This window comes from Strigops habroptila, chromosome 4 (genome assembly GCF_004027225.2).
Source record: "Strigops habroptila isolate Jane chromosome 4, bStrHab1.2.pri, whole genome shotgun sequence".
NCBI lineage: Eukaryota > Metazoa > Chordata > Aves > Psittaciformes > Psittacidae > Strigops > Strigops habroptila.
The window spans coordinates 44,478,438-44,498,805 of record NC_046358.1 but is presented as its reverse complement, the minus strand read 5'-3'; the positions used below and the strand labels follow the sequence as shown (position 1 = coordinate 44,498,805).

Sequence of the window (20,368 nt, the reverse complement as noted above, 5' to 3'; positions counted from 1 at the left end):
AAGATAGAAAAGCCAATCCTGTACCTTCCAGTAGCCGCTCACGTCTGAAAAAACAGCTGAAGTAACAGATATAGTAAACTTATTTCCAGTCATTCCACAAGTCTAATCCATACATTTTGATTTTATTTGGAAAAGAAGTTACACATATAGCTATAGTTCTACTTCAGGAAGATTTGTTCACAATCATAAAAGTTGAATTTTCTGCAATGGAGAAGTCACTCAACATTGATTTTCAACATTTCTGTAATGTCTTCTCCTTTCTCTGCTGAAAGGAGGATGAACTTGTAGCCTGTGGGAAGCATTCTGTCTTTCTTCAGCAAAGGAAACACATCTTTTTATTTTAGGTTACGTTTTTTTATGTCCCAGAGTGGCAAAACCCAAGCTTCTTGATAGCACTGCTCAAGGGTAAAACCCTGGTATTAAGACCTGTAAGGGTGCTCAGTGGGCTAGTGAAAATGTCTTGAAGATACAATAACGAGTGTCTTATTTTCCAGAGAAGCCTTCCAGTATAAGCTGTATGAGAACACTGATTCAGAGAAATGCTCAGAAAAATGCTTCCTAAAATGCTAAAACCAAAACTAACAAGGATAAGTCTCTCTAACAGGCAACACACCTCAAAACACAGAAAGATATGTCACTTTCGACAGTAAAAAACAAAAACAAAAACCCAAACAAAAAAACCCAAATAATAATAAAAAAACCCAAACAAAAAACCACAAACAACAAAACCAACCCCCCCCAAAAAAAACCCACCCAAAAAACCCCAAAATAACAAAATAACTAATTCAAGAAAAGTACAGTTTTAAAAATGTACAGCAGAGAAGGAAAGAGAGGGAGAACCTGAAAAGCTCCTCTAATTAGAACACTAAGCTTATTGGTTTTCTCCTAGTTAACAACTTACTCCAGAAGGAGAATAAAAGGTCCCCGCAGGAAACTACCCTTTACTAAACCATAGCACTCTAAATTCCTGTCTTGTTCTGGAAAAGCTTCCCTCAATAGACTTGTTCTTCATCCAGAATTCAACTAACAGATGAAGAAGAGCTCATGTTTTCTACCTTGCTTCAGGGGAATGACTGTGGACATATTCTCCCTTTGCAGGCAGCCATAACAGAAATAAAAGGTAGTGAATTCCCGCACTGTGAACCTAGGGACTTCAAAGAAAAACAAACCTGGTTTTGTATTAGGGACAAACATTCAACATGCTTGCACAAGCATCTCCTTTACACTGTGCAGAGCACCCAAGGTATATCATGTAAGACACTTAAAAAGCATATGGTAAGGCAAATTACTTCAACTTCTGAAACCATTTCCAAAAAGTCCTCTTCACCCCCAACCAACCTGAAAACAGCGAAGCGCCTAATCGCGTAACAAGATTCCCTCAGCCTGTCTATAGCCAAGAGGCTGGGGTAGAGGAATGGTCACAGACTCAATTTTCAGTGCCCCAGGCAAACGCTTAACTGATTTCTGCAAATCCTCCATTACCTAACGCGGGGTTGTTAACATGCACGATTCCTTTCCATCACCATAGTAACAAAGCAGGTACATTTTAAGGTGCGTATGGGGGCTCTTCTAGAGGATGTGTCAAGTTGAATACAGCTAAGACAATATAAGATATTTTAAGCTAGACCCGTTCAGTACAAATACAGAAAGCATGAAAGTACTGCGATAGAGATCATCACAGGACAGTTTAAGCAGTGGTTACACATCCATTAAAAAGTTTTCTGGAGGCTGAAAGAAGTAGAAGATGAAGCAAGACTCAGTCAGGACATTTATGGACCTTAATGCGTAAGAACAGCTGTGTAATAACGGCCTGATTTTAGACTCTCCAACATCTTCAGAAACCACAGAGCAGAATATAGTAAATATTTTCAAGAACAATACATTTTACCTATCAATTGCCATTAAAAAAGAAAAAATCTAATTAGAAAAACACATTTACTGATTAAGAAATTACAAGCAACTGGCATTTTAGTTTCAATGAGAGCTGCAAGTACTTTGCACTTACATGCCTGAAGTATGACACTATGCCTTGTAGGACACACGAGGACACCACAGAAATCCAGTCTTAATGGCAATCTATATGTAAGGTGCCTCCATGGCAATTATGGTCATACATGTCAACAGCCTAACCAGCTCTGTGCAACTGACATCCCACGGTGGCATGACTTGCTCATACTAGATGTCATTATCGCCTTAAAAGAACCAAACCAAAAGTTCAACATTACTAATGTGTTATTCCCTCAAATAATTTCTCATACTACACTAGAGAGAGCTTCCAAATTGGTAGAAAAAAACCCCAAACCAAATAAAAAACACCACCAAAACCCCAAATTTCAAATAGGATTAAGAAAATCATGCTAGCAAAAGACTGCAAGAAATAACATGCTATGAGTCCAGATAGAATAACAGCAATATTTACCAACTGAAATACTCCCATGGTTGAAATGGGAAGATTAAAGACTAAAACCCAACAAAACTGCAGAAGCAAACAAACAATAAAAAAACCCAACCCCTAACAAACTTGTTAGAACACTGCCTTACTTTTAAGTATTAGTATTTATAGAATTTTAGCACTTATTAAGATGCAGTCTTCAATTCCACAGCACCATCTGTGTGTGATCAGAAGGTACAGTCCTCTCTGGCACAGGATGAGCAGCAAATGAAGCAAGGGGCTGAAGAAAAGGAAATGGGTGTTTCCTAGTATTGAAGGTTTGAGAGCAGAGCCCAGGCAACCTCATCATACTCCTGGCTCTGTCTCATTATCAAAATCATCAAAATTCATGCCCCCTGGCCACATGGATTATATCTGCACAAACAATCTCAGTTCTCAGGCCTGAGAATTCTCAAGCACTTCATTTTACAACTTTACATTTGCTTGGCATACTCATTATGTACCACTGGTACCAGCCATCATAGTTTCTCCTACAGGGACTTCCTCCCCTCCCTCCCCCCCCCCCAAAATCCTACAAAATTAAAGTAAGGGACTTTAAATTTGCAACTCCAGGTTTTTGGGTTTTTTTGCATAACATCAGTAGCACAGATCAGTAACATTCGAACTACAAGCAGAACTTGTAATGACATAGATAACTAGCAGAGGGGAGATTCAGGCTGGACATGAGGAAAAAATTCTTTACAATGAGGGTAGCAAAATACTGGCACAGGTTGCCCAGAGAGGTGGTGGATGTGCCATCCATGGAGAGATTTAAGGCCAGGCTGAATGTGGTTCTGGGCAACCTGATCTAATTGAAGATGTCCCTGCTCATTGTAGGGAGGTTGGACTAGATGACCTTTGAAGGTCCCTTCCAACCCAAACTGTTCTACGATTCTATGAACTGCCCCCTGAAGAAGGCATAACCATACCTATCCCAGTTCTACCCTACTAGGAAACATCCAATCTATCTATTCTTGGTCCTAAAGGGACCAAAGACCAGTGATTAGCAACAGCAAGTAGTGCTTAAAAACACACAGGTTTGGTACATAAGGTCAGTCACTTACGTAATTAAAAACACCCAAACAAACCACGATTCCCCATTTTAAAAGCATAAGCCTCAAGTCTAGATCCTGAATTACCTGCTTTACACCTGTCCAAGGTGCAACATATCACAGGCTCAAGCCCCAATCACAGGCTTCATATTACAACATGCTACTCTGGGATCCAGAGTGAGCATGCCAGCCACAGAAGGATATACCTATGGCACAGAGTATACTTCATCATGTCTGGGAGAGTGAAAAGTTTCTAGGAAGCTACATAAAAATTCCTAAATCAGAGCAGGCTCTGTACTCCCACCTTTCACTACCCTTACTTAATCATTTCAAAAAGTTAAAGAGAGAAATCACTTCTGCCCTCAAGGTTTATAGCACTTCACCAAAACAGTTCTGCACAATTTCTGAAAGAGAAAAAATCCCAGGGAGGAATCCTCATTGAGAATTATATCTTGCCAGTTATGGGCTTACTTAGGGAAGGCAGGCAGTCTCAGTAACATTTTTTACTAACCCTTACCCCAGTTTTCAGTAATTACTTGCTTTATTAATGAAATTCTCAATGCTTCTTGTTTATTCACAGCATCTGACTCTACTAAAACTGAAATAAATCAGTTTAATTTTTTGCCTTGACAAACCTCAGTTAGTGTAGCAACTTGTCAGTACAAGTCAAAGAAAAAGGGTAATTGTCAACAGTTGTCAGATCATCTTGGGGAAAACTTATTAAACTTATTTGTTTGGTACTGTTTTTCTACAGTTTCTTAAAAAAGAAAAAGAAAAGAGAAAAAAGAAAAAAGGACAAGTCTTCCATAGACTTGACACCTGCTCTCACAAACTGTTCAAGCCAAACATTGGTGCAAACAACTTTACCACAAACAGCAGTAGTCAAAATTTTCAAACACAAGAATGAATACACCTGGGGAGGTGCATTCATTCATGAAGGAGGACAAAAAAAAAAAAAAAAAAACCCACAAAAAACACCCCCAAAAAAAAACACCCCAAAAAAAAATCTTTACCACCTCATTTTTCAGCCAGTTTAGATGTTTCAACAGCACACATTCGGGGAATTATTGTGTACCTCACATATGAAGAATATGTTCTTCTGAATGGAAGTTTGGTATCAGGCAACAATGCAGAATGGAGCACAGTAACTGCTGAAGTTTCTATGGCCTATTTTCCCTGTTTGAATTGAAGTATTTACTGTCATATGACAGTGAGTTCTCACAGAAAAAATGCTTGTGATCTTCTTGCATATATAATGCATTTATCGTCATTATACTGGGACATTTTACTTATTTTGCCCATCTTATTTGGGAATTTGGGCCTGCAACTGTGTGTAGCAAGTCAGTTATTATTTAATCAGAACACATTCATAAACAGTTATAGTACTCACAACACTTAAATGCACATCTTTTGTCCCCTAGCATATCTAAAGATTTACTGGCTGGTTGGGTTTTTTTAAATTCTTTTCTGGTCATAGGCAGGAGGAAAACAGTGAATATAAAGCACTGAATATAAATAAATGAATATACATTATTTAACAAATTGGTATCACAGATAGCAGCATGACCATTGTGTAAGAGATAAGCTTGAAAAGATGTGAAAACACATACACTTAAAATGTCTGCTTATTTCCTACAAGTTAAGTGCTTCTCGATACCACCGCAGTCTTACAGACTGATTCTCATTACAGATATTTGTCAAGTATGAGAGATACCATGTTTACCCTGGTACCATAGACCATAAAATATGTTACCATATACAACATAATACTACCTCACATTTGAGAAAAAACACAGGGAGTAATGCCAGCCAACAAATTTTACTAGATCAGAGTCTAAGCACTAGCAAAAAAACCAACAAAAAAAATCTTCTCTTAGGGAGTACAGGAAAAGTGAGCACAACAAATACATGTATTGCTATTGTCTTAAGTCTAGAAATACATGTTAACATGGCATACTGAGAGAGCAGCCAGTCCCCTTCTTCCCTCAAAAACAAACATTGCTGAAGATTATTTCTGCTGAATACCAAGACTCGTTAGAAGATACACCTAACAAAGTATTAGAAAGTATAAAAAAATGTTGCAAATATGTTTACATCTTATTCAATTTTAATTGTAATATTTGTGCCATATTAGTTGCCAATAATTAAATAAATTCTTCACGACTAGAAGTGCTTTCAGAAAGAGGAATGAATATTTTCAAGGGAGGGAGAGAAAGGAGGAACAGATTTTATATTTTCAGGGACCATTTATTTTTTGTTTACAACCAATTCCAGCCATTCAGTTACTGTGCAAACCATGCTAGTTAAAATTTGCTTGCTTAAATGTTGTTGCACATAAGAACAAAGTGAGAAAAGACAAAGATAGCTCCTTTTTAATATAATCCTAAACAAACTGGGAACCTCAACAACATAGAAACTCCCAGCCATCTTTCAAATTCCTTTAAGGAAGATGCAACACATTTCAATTGAGAAAGAAGAGTAAGAGGGAGAAAGACATTTAAACATTAGAACAGCACCATTTAAGCCAAAATACATTGTATGCCATACCATAGTTACATTTTTTCAATCAGGGGAGTAAAAACCAAAAAAGACAAAAGTATTTCCTTTGTCTTTCTTTTAAACTTGTGTCAATATTTTAAAAAGTATTTTTTGTTTCTGATGTTTCTCATATCCCACCAAGTCATCACCAATGCATACGACTTCTCCAGATATACACAAGACTAGGTAAATAACAAACAAAAATGCCAGTGTTAAGCCTAAAACCCAGTAGGAATGCCCTCCGCTTTAATCCCATGACTTCCAATCCTATTAAGGTGTACTCCTCTCAAGAAACATCTCTACTTTTGAAACAGAGGTTGGTGTCTTCACTGACACTTTAACACTTCAAGAACATTAAATTTTAATTGAATAAACAAGGGAAACACTTGGCATTTTTCTAATTCACGTATTATTGCTGACTCCATGTATGCTAAAACATCCAGAAAATATTTTTCTGCAATACCACAGTAATGAAGAAATGTTGCTAAAGTGAACCCTTTTTTTTTAAATTAAAAAAACCCAAAACAAACATAAACCCCCCAAAAAAACCCAAACAACCCCAACACAACCCCCCTGACTCACAGATTATGTAAAATGCAAATTTAGTTTCACCTTCAAAATAGCATCATGTAACATAAAGCCAAAGGGACAGCAAGAAACACTCAATAGACTGGAAAAGCCTCCCCAGGACTCTATAGGAACCATTCCCCCAAAAGAAAATATATCAGAATTGCAATGATTTCATATAATCACTTGGTTTAGAAGATGTTTTCCTTAACAAAAATAAAATCTGCCCTCTCTTTACAAATTACATGAAGGGATGAAGAATTCCAAAGTTTACAGATATGCCCTAAATAGCAGAAAGAAAATTAGCCTGCTGAAAAGTGTTAAAACCCTCCCATAACTAATAAAACCAAACTAGTTGGCTTTACTTTCCGCCATATTTCACTTTCATCTTTCAGTATTTAGGCATTTAATACAAGTAGTTCTGAAGCATAAATGAAGCATAAACAGTATTTTCATAAATACTGAAGGAAGACATGAAGATATCAAGTATTTTAAAAATTTAAAGTTCAGCTTTACTTTTGAAATCAACACTGAGGATATTTATAACACCATAATCCAGAGGCTGTTAGACACACAGCATTAGTATATACTCTGTGTTTCTTTAATTTATAACCTCTTTTAATTATCTAGGAAAATGAGTATAAGATTACCTATATTTATGTAGCAAAACCATTAGCATATGACAGTCTGAATCTGTAAAAACACAGTACATAAAACCAACTCTGAATATAATTCAAGAGCAAAAGCATTCCCTAAAAAAGAAAGAGGCCACCTGCAATACAGAGGAAAGTAAACAAGCCAATAAAGCAGCGCTCCTACTTTTCAATAGCAGCATCTCAGACTCCATCTTAAGTCTGTCATCATTCATCCCTGCTGAACAGGGACTACGTAATGTAACAATCATTCTGTTTCACCTAACAGTGAAATTCAGTAACATTTATAGACAGCAATAAAACCTGCCACCAAATTAGGAATTTTGGTACAGTGCTTGCTGACCTGCCTGCTTTGACATTGTTATGTTAAGTTGCATGAACAGCAATTTGACCCACAAGTCCACAAATCCCACTAATTCCTTCATTTAAAAACTGTCAGTATTTGTGAACACCACATTGTGTTCACATTTGTGCTGACCACACTGACTGAAGAACACCACTGGGGGGGCAAAAGGGGGAGGTAAAATTATCTGGAGGTACAGAAATACTCTCATTTAACTAATACCTAACTGACAAATACAAAAAAAAAAAAATACAAGAACTGTGCGAAAATCACCAACGAGGAGTCATTCATGGCAATCATAATTTTTTATAAGGCTGCCTTCCGCATGTTCATGGCTGATAAGAAACCTAGTAGTCCTTAATACAGCTTTTTTAATTAATCTTTTCCACCACGAGTGAGAATCTAATATTATTAGCTGAGGTCAAACTGTAGACACTGCAAATATTTATATCTTACTCCATAAAATGAAGTTTTATAAACAAAGAATAATGCTCAATTACCAGAATATTCCCAGTAGCCACCACAACACAAAATGCATTGCAAAGTACCCATATTTGCCCTTACATGCCAAGAGATTTGCTAATGAATTCAAGGCCACTGATGTCGCCAATTATACTGATAAAATTAAACACAGTGAACTTTTAATATATGATGAATCTCAGTTGGTAGATCTGCTCTATTTTCACAAATGGTTTATTTGGAGTTTCGAGCATATTTCCCGGTAATTTCAAGTGACACACTTGTGCTACGTGCAAAATCAACCAAAGAGAAATGACGACTCTGGCCTCACCAAAAATGCTGTCAAAAAAAGGACAACTGAAACAGAAGAGCGATATTTTTCTTATTTTTCTTCTGATATTCTCATAATCGAAGTTAAAAGAATCTATTAGCTGAGAAAAAGCACTGTTTATAGTGCTTTGTAAGGTTATACACATTCAGCTATATAACAACACTGAATTAACCCAAACCAAATACTGTACGTGAGTTTCCTTTCTCATTTTGAGTAAAGATTAGTAATCTTTAAGGTATTTGCTTAGGTTGCACTACCAACAAAGCCTTCTCCACTCCATAAATGTATAACTAAGAATCACCTTAGTGTAATTTGTTAAGATAATGAAATAGTGTATTCATGAGCAGTGAACACTTTTAACACTGGCAACCACAAAACAGTTACATCAAACAAATACATTGTCTGCTTCAGGGATGCTTCATCACCAAGTTTCATTCAATTTGTTGGGTTTATTTTTAATTTTTAATTTTAAAAATATTTTAAATCAAAGTTAATACACTGACCTCTAAACAGTTTATGCCATATCAAAATATTTCTCTGTTATTTCAGAGGTTTCTTCAGCTACGGCATAGGTTAAGGAGAAATGGCGATAGCTAATCTGCTGCAAAATCCTCAAAGCAAACAGGGAAAAAAAAACCTCAAACCAAACCACAACTGCGTTGCTGATTTCTATCAATTTCGTTGTCTTCACTGTTACCTGCATTTTATAACAGGCAGTATTTTCATATGTCTCATTTGGTACGACTGACTTCCTTCCTACACTGTTGATATCTTGCAGATATAAGACGGTATTGTCCAATAAAATGCAAATTGCCCAAAATGTATTAACATACTGTCTTGAAAACATGTTCACAATAATGACTATGATCTTCAATATTTTGTTTTTGAGGCAGTGTTTCTGAAGGGGAAAATATTTCAGCGTTTTATGAATAAAACTCTTCCCTGCTTAAATGTTAGACGGCACAGCGAGAAGGCGCTTCCGAACTAATGCTCCTTTACAGGAAAAGGACAAACACACACCATGAAAATGCCCACCCCCCATCTTTACTGTGGGCTCCCCTGCTCGCAGCCATGAGCCCTCTTTCTGCCGCCCTCTCCGCTGCGCCTGCCGGCCTGGCTCCTCTCCTTTCCCGTGCAGGTCTGATCCGCGGGGCTGCTGAATGCAGAGGCTGTGCTGCACTGTGAATGGACAGCCAGGTATTTTATGAATGGAGCGGATCACGTGCTCCCAGCACCTCCCCGAGCTGATATTTCCCACATAACTGTGTCAACAACCAGCGAGCAGCACATATTAATACTGCCGGTCCTGGAGACTTTCCTCCGCCGGCCGCGGGCGGCTCCCCGCACCGGAGCAGCAGCTCGGGGCACTCTGCAGGGCAGGTTTTGCCGCAGGTCAGCCGCGATGACGGCAAGGGTGGTGTTTTTTTTTTTGTTTTTTTTTTTTGTTATTTTTTTTTTATGAATGGAGATTGTGGTATGCAAATGAGAGCGATTCACAAAAAAGGAAACATGGCGGCGGCCCCGGCTCCCCGCTCCCGGCCCCGCGGGCGCCGCAGCAGCTCCCGCCCGGCCCGCCCCGCGCCCTGCTCCACGAGCGGCAGCGCGGAGCTCCCCGCGCCTCGCTGCCCCTGCCCGCACTGCTCCCCCGGGGCCGGGCCGCCGCGCTTCGGGGAGCGCCGGGGAAGCCGGGCAGGCTGTACTGGCGAAGGCAGCGAAGCGGGCAGCGCCGCGCTCCCGCCGCGGAGCCGCTCGGCGCCCGCTGCCGCCCAGACACACCAACGACGGGCGCGGGGCTGCCTCCGCTCCGCCATGGCCGCGGCCACCACCCGCATCATTCATAAAATCGGCCCGAGCTAACGCCGGCACCGCAAGTCGTAACGCTAAGGCTCGGAGACTGCAGGGACCGACCTTAAACGTCCCGATCGCAGAGAAAGTTTCGAAATACTTCATATTCGTTCTTCAACGCCATAAAGAACTTGGATGTTTCCTGACAAGCATTTATTTCCTCCGACCCAAAACGTATTTCAAAGACAGACTACATGCAGGGGTATACAGCCGCACATACACGCATTCTCTGGATTTCCTCCAAACCAGTCACACTAAAAATACTGAAAGCCTTGAACTGTCCCCTTCCTCTTACAAAAAAATAAAATAAAAATAAAGAATTAAAATCCCAAATGCTTATTAAAAGGGGAAAAAAAAAAATGCTTTAGGGTAGGTTTAAGCTGTATTTACACTGACTGACTCATCCAATTAAAATTCAGGAGCAGTTTCCTGCAGGATGAAGCTCCCACACACTAGTTTCCATGTGAAATATCTACAAGTAATAGGATTATTATCAGAGGCGGTACGTGCCGATACCTTTCTGGGCATTCGAAACCCTTCCCCTTCCCCCGAGACACCGTCGTTACCTGCACCGTTTTCTACCAGGCTTTAATTAAAGCACGCTTTTCTGGCCGCCGGCTCGCAGCCCTTCTAAACCAAGCCCCTTCACAAAGAGGGAGCTTCAGGGCTTCCATGGACGCGAGCAGAAATGCGCAGTACGCGCAGGGGGAGGCCAGGACACGTACGTGCGCGGGGAAAGGCCCCCGCGGGCGCGGAGCCGGGGGACGCGCCGAGCCCCGGCCCCATCCCGATCCCCATCCCGAACCCGGGGGGAGCCACCGCCGCGGCGAGCGGGGGGAACGGCCGCTTACTCGTTGTTAGAAGTCGCCGTCTCTTCGCTCATTTTCTCCTCACCGCGATCCGACAGGGAGACGGAGCAGCACCGACGCAGCCAGGGCGCAGCCAGAACTCACCAGAAACTTCACCATTGTTACCCCCCCGGGCTGCCGCCCCCGGCCAGGGCCCGGGCAGCGCTGAGAAGGGGGGGGAGGAGGGGGGAAAACGGTGGGGAGAGCGATCTTTATCCTGGAAACACGAAATCCTGTTGTCCGGCGCTGGAGCGTATTTCCCCTGTCTGCAGAGATGACGATGATGATGGTGGTGAAGGCAGTGGTGGAAACAGCACCAACAACCACGATCTTCTGCTCTTGAGCTGCTTCCAGTTAAAGGGGGACAGAGTGGCAGAGACGAGGGAAGGCTCCGCGCCGCAAAAAGCTGCACCGCACCGTCCTCCCGCTGCAGCTCATCTCCCGTTGCAGCCGCCTTCGCTACTGCTGCTGCTCTCCTCCTTCTGCTGCCGCCGCTGCTGCTGCTGCTGCTCGGCCGCCTCCCTCGCCCAACCGGGGCAGGCGGCGGCAGAAATTCCTCCAGACACCGGAGCCGCCACAGGCCGGGGCAGGCGCGGGGCGGGGGGGGGGGGGGTAGGAGGAGAGGGGGGCCGAGCGGCTCGGCTGGGCTCTCCCACCCCCTCCGAAGCGACGCCGAGCACTGCGGAGGGAGGACGAGCCGGCCCCAAGGAGAAGGCTGGTGACGGGGGGAGGGAGGCGTTTTAAACCAGCCCGGGGGTGGGAAGGGGGGGGGGGGGACGGAGGAGAGGGAGGATGCGTCACGGCTGTTTGTGTGAGGAGCGGAGCGGGGAGCTGTGGGGAGAGGAGCTGCCAGGGCCAGAGAGGAGCCCCGGCCGCAGGACGAGGGGCAGGGCAGGGAGGAAGCCCGCGGGGAAGTTCAGCGGCCGCGCTCCCACCCCGGCAGCAACTCCATTAGCGGCCGCCTCGGCTCCTCGCAGCCGCCTCCGCCTCCTCACAGGAAAACTGGGCGGAAGCGTTGACTTCAAGCTCCTTCCGCCGCCACAGCTTGATCCAAAATAACCAGGGGGGAAAGGGAGGAGGGAGAAGAGGGAAGAGCGAGGGGAAGAAAGTAATCCCCTTGACCCTGCGCCCGCGCCGGACGCGCCCGCGCCATCGCCCTCCCCGCGGCGCCCGCCGCTGCCCTGCGCTCGAGTTTCCTGAAAGTAGTTCTCTCCCCGCGGCGCTGCCTCACGCGCTTCCCGAGCAGCGGCCGCCGCCGCACGCACGCACGGCGCCGCGGAGGGATACGCGAGCTGGCCCGCCGTCGCCAGCTGGGCCCGGGGCTGCCTAGACGCCTGGGGCCGCCGCTGCGGACCGGACCGGGGCGGGCTCGGGGTGTGGCGAGGTCGGGGGCCCGGCCCGGAGGTGCCGAGGGTGGTCGGGGCAGGCGCGGCAGAGCACCGGCGGGCCTCTGCTTGCGGAGTGGGCTTCCACTCTTAACTACTTCTCTAAGCTGAAGCGTGCGGTAGCCCCTGGGGAGCGCGGGGTCTGACGAGTCGGAACCCCGTGTCCCGTTACCGGTAGCTGGTGCCGGTGTCGCCTCCGTCAGCCCGCCGTGCGCCGGGGAAGCGGGTGGACGGGCGAACCAGGAGGTGCGGGCACGTTACCGGGATCTGCGCTGCTCTGAGTGGCGCCGTGTGAGGGTGGTAGCGTACGCCCCTGAAGGAGCGGTGCGCGGGTCACCGGCGCCCCTTGGAAGAGGAGGGAGCCGTTCCGTAACGAGTTCCCTAACTCTGGAAGTCTGAGCGCGGTTCTGGGCGGGTGATGGCATGGGGGTGTGTACAAATCCCTGACCTGGCCCCTCGCTAAGTACGCGCTGAAACTGAAACGTTTGTAGTTGCACCCTGTAAGCAGTGAAATAAGCGGTAGCAACCAAGCCCAAATCCTTTTTCGGTAGCTTAGAAGGTAAATGGACTGCTTGATCTGATGGAGAAGTGGAACAGTGCTGCAAACCCCAAGGACTTGAAAATCATGAGTCAGACCATCAAGTAAATTAGGTTATAATAAAAGATTATATTGTGGTTTTGTCTGTCGGTTTGATTTTGATTTCTTCCTGCCTAGTCTTCGCATGCATGCTTGCCAAGTGATACATCTCATTGTCCGAAATTTATGGAGTAAAATATTGTGGCGCTACTATAAGAGACATCACTTCTGTGGTGCACATTCATTATCCCCGGTGCACTTGCTCACTTTTTCACAGCTGCTCTCTGTGCGCCTTCTCTGTCAACGCTAGTCCCATTCTGTTTTTTTCCTGTAACTGTGGGATTTCTTCCCAACTCTGGTGGTGCCACAGGCACAGGGATGAGCTGTTCTCTCTTCCTGTCTGCAAAAGATGGGGCAATATTCCCTTGGCAGTACTAACATGACTGTTTCCCACATTTCCGTGGGTTGGCTGCTTTGCCCAAGGAAGAGAACTGGACCATGGGAAATCAGGAGAAGGAGTTTTCACCCTTTCAAGGGAACCTGCAGTGCCTCATGTCATTGTAGGCCAGACTACAAACTTGAGTCATCTGAATGTGCAGAAGCAGGGTCGTATTGCATTTACCAAGGGTATTTATTAAGGAAATTCTTCCCTTTCACCTAAGTTTCAAAGTACCAATTTGTCTATGGGTCTTAATGGTGTCCAAAGACTTTTCTTGAAGACTTCCTTTTCCTGTGATTGAAAGCGGTAAGAAAATGCTTCAGTGAGGAAAAAGCATATACAGTTTCAGTCAGGATTTTAAACATACATCTGATTTTATCTTAGATAGCAGGCAAGAAAAGGCATGTTTAATTTCTAGATATTACATTTGTTGCCATTCCCATGGATCGAAATTCCATGTTTCTACAAAAGAGTTCTGCCATAGACATAACAATTACAGTAAAAAACAGCTCTCATGCTCTCTCTTTACAATAAAGGCCCTATAGCGTGTTTCAAGCAGCACACATCTCGAACCTGCAGTAATAAAGCTGGCTTCCTTATTTGGGAGGCTTCGAGAGGAAAATTTCGAATTGTTCTGTAAAAACTCCAAAAATGGATCGGTTATTCATGGCACAATCTCATCCCAATACTAAAAATACAGTACCAACCCATTTTTATGCTATTCTACAATTCATGTGAATCAAATGGAGTATTTGATAGGACCCCCTCAAGTGTTTTGAAAATCAGCTGTGGGGACATGTTATTCTCCTTAACAGTGAGAATCCTTTCAGAGAACTTCCTGTCTTGTGACTGGCTGGTAGTGTGACTTCCTGCTAATTTAATTCTAATTTTCTGCTGTCTTCAAAGTTGAAATGTGTAATTCAGTAAGCTAATGGCTTTATTAATATAATTTGATTAATACGATCCTGTACAAGAATGCTCAAGAATCAGCTCATTTGGTCAGATGGTGGCATAGCTCTATTCACTGCACCTGATAAAAAAGACACAATGATGACAAGACAGACCATTAATCTGGGTGGATTTCCTTAAATTCCTTAAATATGTTTCATGTAAAAGTTATTTTCATCATGGCAATTCAATAAAATGAGCTGTTTTGTAATATATCATAAATAGTTTCAAATAATTTCAGTCTCCTTAAGGTTTTTATGAGTGTCTTTATTAACAATAAAATGTGTATTCAGTTGTCAGCTGAAAACTGCGCCTTTTATTTGTCTGCGTGGAGGAGGAAAGGGGAGAAGGATCCACTGCTTCTTCACCTGTGGCTCTTCAACTTCTGCAAGCAGTCTCGTGCTGCAGTACGTGCAGCAGAGATGTTGCAAGCAGTTTATCTCCCTTCGCTTAAAGATCATAAAGAGGACGGAAAATCTGCACAAGTCTTGAACAAACCCTGTTTGTTTGTTTACCTCTGCCCAGGTTGGAAAGATGGGGGAACACAATCCTGGAGCATTGTTGTCCTTTGGCCAGCAGCAGGTTGTTTCAGGGCTGGTTTTGTTTTTCAGGTTTGGGAGTTTTTTTGAGCAGAAATAAATGATCAGATGTTTTCAGTGCAAATGGTTTATTTCAGGAATATGTGTGAACCCTGGCTGTGCAAACAAGGCAGAAGCGGGCTAGGCATGGGTGACACCATTCAGAAACCTTAGACAAATGACCACTTTGTGTCCCAAGCACCACATGTTTTGGGGTCTTGTCTTCCTTTGTACATTCCATGTCTCTTTGCTTTCTGTATGATTTAAGTGTCCCGAATTGAAATCTGGCCTTCCTCTAGATGACCTGGAAAAGATACCTCTAAAAGGAAAGGTACTAGTCCTTTTCACTAGCGGTACTGAGGTATACTCACTTTCTGGTGTGGGTACACGGATGACTCCTTAGCTAAAGACAGGATAGGCCCAGTACAGAATGGGGCAAATGTGGTTAAAAATCATAATTTTTTTACATTGCTTTTGCTGTTTTCCTACATCCAAAGCCTACTTTAGTTACACTTTACAAAAACTAATTTATATGTCAATGCCATTGCCCCGTTGTAAGATTTTGATAGCTGTGGACCTCTGAGGTGCAAATATTCTCTGGTTTGCTTCCAGAGACCCTTGTAAGTGAGAAATGGGGAGGCAACAGTTACTTCTAAAGGACAATGAAGGCAATGTATGTAATTAGGAAGCCATGTAACATACGAGAAGAAATCTTATGTAAGCAAAATAAAAATCTGTTTTCTCAATTTCTCTTTTTTTGTCATTTTCACACATGAATGCATCCCAAACTCATCAGCATTTGTCCTTCTGTGACTAACACTAGTCTTAAAAATGCTCAGTTAACCAGGAGTAATTATGATGAGGCAGCAGTCTCCTTTATGTTACAAAACATCTTTGCTTGACAAAGTGGGACTAAAGCATTTCTCATATAATTCTGCTGAGTGTAGAACCAGTGTACATTTGGCCCAATATGCTTATTCACCATTTCGTGAAATGGTTCTGTGTGCGGCTGTGAACATCTCTGACAACAGAGGTTGTCAGGAGCGGCCATGGAATAGCAGGCCACAGTCTGTGGCAGAAGGATTATGTCTAGAAGAGCTATGAGGGGGGTTAAGTTGCATAATTCTTCTCAGCATTGCATTCACATCTTAAAATGCCTTGTAGGATCAGTGGAAGTTAAGTAATGACATCCAGATTAGTTGGTCATTGCAGAGCTTAAGTGACCAATTCTCAGTTGAGGTTTTAACTCCTAAATATGAAAGTTTTGAACTCTGCCTCCACAAAACACAATGATGCTTCTATTTTTATCCAGACACTAATGATAAATTTACGAAAAATGAAGGTCGGATGGATGTTCTGCCATTTTGAGGAAAATTACTAGAGGTCATTTGGGAATTTCTTCTATAATAGCTTTCATTCAGAATCCTAGTGGGAGTTAGATGCTGGGTGGTCATTACACACATCTTAATAAGGATTTAGCTAAACTGAGCAGGTTAAATCTAGATTATTATTTCACCAAAGTCAGATTTTGTGAGGTTCTAACCAGGAATCCTGTTATTGCACACAAGATAAAAAAGTTGTCTGTCCTACTTGATACTACTGTCTCAAAAAATATTTTCCAGCAAGATACAAAACCACATTAGAGACAAATTTTTCTCAATTCCAGTGTATTTCAGATGGAGCTAACTTATCAGAATATCAGTTTCATAAATCATTCCAGTTAGTGATTTGTAACAACCTAGAACTATTTATGAGAGATACAAAAATGCTAGCAATTGCTGCTATGTGTTGGAAATGTATGCTGTGTATGCTGGAAAAGTGGAGACCCAGGTGGGAGGATGCGGGGGACATCACGTGTTTTCAGATGTGTCAGCTGTTGTACCTTTGATGTGGCCAATGTGGCTGATGTGCACAGCAATCACGGTGATCTGTGGTATCAGTTGTTCAGTAACTTCATTCTAGCCTTTTTGAGCATGCTCACAGGATGTTTTGGGATACACATATGTTCAGATTTTGTGATACCTTATATGCCTTAGAGTATGGCTAGCTAGGGCAGCATTGCCACTGAGAGAAGCAGCCTCACCTTCCTCCTACTCTGCTCCCTTCCCTATCTTGCACTTTAGGTGGCCCAAATATTTGTGTGTTGAGCAATGAACTGTACTGGGAAAGTCACCCAGATTAAAACTAGCATGGGAAATAAAAACTGATTAGCCTTTCAGTATTTCCAGTTAACCATGCAACTAGATAAACAACCATGCTTGCCCAAGAATGGATAACAGGGAAGGGGGAGCAAGAAAATGGTGGCAGTGCAAAACTGCTTTTTATGGAGGCAGTGTGAGTTGGCCAACCTAAAGTGGGGCTTGGTAAAATACTGCAAAACTTGGGTAAATAAAAGGAAGAAAACAGGCAATCTAAGTACACCAGAAATGAGTGCAGTCTCATATGTTTGCTAGTGATTATGTTAAGTGGTAAATATTCTGTGACGAACATGCAAAATAATGTCATTCTAAATTCAACATAAACTTTCATGTTTCATTTTTGTACTTTTTGGCCTGTTATTATCAATAGTCACTAGAAAATCAGGCCCCAGGATCCTCCAAAGGGAAAGTCCCAAATATGCTCAGAAATTACAGTGGTGCCTGCTGGCCAGCAGCTGGGGGCAGATTCATTGCAGTCATTTCAGTCTATATAAAATAGGAACTGGATACACATTTCTGTTTCATATGCAGAAATGTGTCGTCTAGGGGAAACTGTGGTCTAATGCTCCAAGCACAGAATGACCTGTCAGCAGTTCTGGTTCTCCTCCCAGCCCTGCCACCCTTGTGTTGTGCGATCTTTGGCGGTTCATTTGAAAATTGGTGGGGTATGGTAACGATTGAACAAGAGCTTGCAAAGTAATTGAAGAGATTTCAGCGAAGAGGCTGTGGTCAATTGGATGCAGACTTTTAATGAATTTCAGGGCAGAGCTGGGACATTAGTTGCAACCCTCCACTGCAGGGAGTTAAAGCAAACCTGTTTCTTTTGCAGCAAAATGAAGAAGGAGAATCTACACATCTGTTTAATATGTTCAGCCACCAGGAAGTAGGTTCCTACATCTCTCAACTTCCATGGGAGGACTTCTATGGGACCCTGATTTCTCTCGCTTCTAGAAATGAGAATGGAAGTATCCACTATATTTTTAAAGGTGCCTCAGAGATTCAAACGGATACAGAATTCTCTCAAGCTTTTACATTCCAATAGAAGCAGAAGGGAGTCAGAAATCGATATGCAAGGTCTGAATGGAGTGTTAGCTCGAGTGCAAGTGAATGTTGCACTTAGTCTTTGCTTTAAAAAATAGACTGAGCGGTACCAGGGTTGCAAAGAGAGAACTTGCCTTGCACCGCTTCAGGCACCCAGTTACTCCTATATCTTCTTCCACCATGCTTATTATTGCCATTTTATTGAACTCGTTTAATTGAAAAGAGTGCTAAAATCTGAGACTTTCTGCATTGTGCTTGTTTCTTTTCCTGCAAATGGGCTTGTGCCGCAAAGCAGTGTGACAACTAAGCTGTATATGCCATTATTTATAGGAGCCACACAGAGTTGTGCTAAATTAACTAATGGCATGATTATACCATCAAACAAATACAGTTAATTTTTATACGAGCATGCTGCTTTTTGTAGAAAAACTTTAACTCAAGGAAGGAGAGTAAAAATTTAAAACAGCAACTAATAAACCAATTTAAAAATCAAGCATCCAGTATGGAAGGTTTTTTGGTATTTATACTGTATGTTTCCATTCCTCCTCCTTTACTACAAAGCAAATTCATACTTCTATTTAAAAAATCACTGTGTTTCTTCTTAAGTAATGGAGATTATGAATATTATTTTAGAATTGTAGTGTGCTTCAGATTTGGGCTATTTTTATTTCCAATTGCCTAAGAGATTTTTCCTTTGCCCAAGAAAGTCTTGAAGCAAAAAGGCCTCATGCTTACTTCCCTAATTCAAGCTCATCATGTGTAAGCCTAGAAACTCACTGCTTCTAGGTATCGGCACTCAGGCTAGGATATATCTCAGGTTCAGCAACTGGCTTAGAGCAGACACCCAACTTTTAGATGGCTAAACGAACTCTACTTATGAGCGCTTTTTATACTTTAAAAAATGATCAGTCTAGCAAACTGCTATCATACTCCAGGGTCTCCCAGATCCTGAATTGCTCTGATGTCTCTCAGCTGAGAAATAAAACAAGGTCCTGATTAGCAGTGTTTATTAAAAGCCCGGTGGCACTTTTTGCCCGAGCTGACTGTAGATGGGTAATCACATCCACGGTTACATAACGAAGATAAACATTTCACGGCATTATAAACTCTCCTGCTGTGAAGCATAAGCCACCCACCAACTGCCTGATTTTAGGAAGAACCCTCTCTATTACATAAGTGTTCAGTATGGGGGTTTCTTGCACCTGCCTCTTAAGCATCTGGTACTTGTCACCTTCGAAAACAGGATTCAAGACTCGATGGACAACTAATCTGAGCCAATCTGGCAAATTTTATGTAACCAAAGGCTCTTTGTGACAGGAGGATGTGCCATAGTTCTTGCTGATGTATCTGCCAAGTTCCCAGGGCTATTTAAAATGTGTATTGTATGTTCTTCCTTAAAAGTTCATTTTTAAGCTGCTCGATACAAGGTAATATTGTAGGAATTGCTATACAAATGTGCAAACGAGTGGGACTGTATTCATATGTGTGATTGTGGGTGACTTTTAAGTACATTCCTGTTCATGAAGAAGCAATGAATTGCTAGCAGAGAAAGTGGGAGTACTATTACATAAGTTGGAGCTATCCAGGATATCTTTAACTTGTTCTCATGTTCTTTGTGCATTTTTGCTTTCTTCGCAGAAATGGCAGCACAGGTGTAACTGTTGGACATCGGCTGCAGCTCACCCTACAGTCAACTCCTCCCTACAGTGTTTAGCTAGCATAGATTCCTGGTTGCTTTCCCGAGCAGATCACACAAATGCTATCAAAATGCCTGTGAAAGAATTTACACAAGAGATCTGTATCAGGGGATTTTATCATTTATAGGAAGAAACATTTTAGGTACCTTCTACTGGAGTAGGATCTTTGATTTCAAAGCAGTCTTCAAATCCCAGATTGGAAACCTGTTATTTTTCATGATAATGTGTTAGGCTCTGAAATGGTAAATGGTCGTGCTTAAATCAAAGTATTTGCTTCCTAGCCCCTATTTAAATGTCACTGATGTTTCTGAGAGTTAAGCACATGGATAGAGCTAAGCGCATTCTTGGCCACACTGCAGCTTTAGGACAGTGTAACATGCTGCCGGTAGTCAAACACAAGATTTCCTAAAGTCTTGTAATGCACAGCAACACAGGGAA

The 20,368-nt window shown here is 42.5% G+C and overlaps 1 protein-coding gene across 4 annotated transcripts in view; it reads right to left on the bottom strand.

Annotated features, from left to right (window-relative positions):
• The window catches only part of SPRED1 (sprouty related EVH1 domain containing 1), a 64,636-nt gene extending 51,829 nt beyond the window's left edge, over positions 1 to 12,807 (bottom strand). For 3 of the 4 annotated variants that reach the window (XM_030481868.1, XM_030481869.1, XM_030481870.1), the window contains exon 1: positions 11,071 to 12,806. Coding sequence is in view for 1 of the 4 variants with exons in the window: in XM_030481867.1 (XP_030337727.1) it covers positions 11,071 to 11,102 (32 nt within the window). In the remaining 3 variants the exon portion in view is untranslated. Of the gene's footprint in view, positions 1 to 11,070 lie in introns of all 4 variants that reach the window. The other variant, XM_030481867.1, reaches the window with a different exon arrangement.
• Positions 12,808 to 20,368: the final 7,561 nt, after the last annotated feature.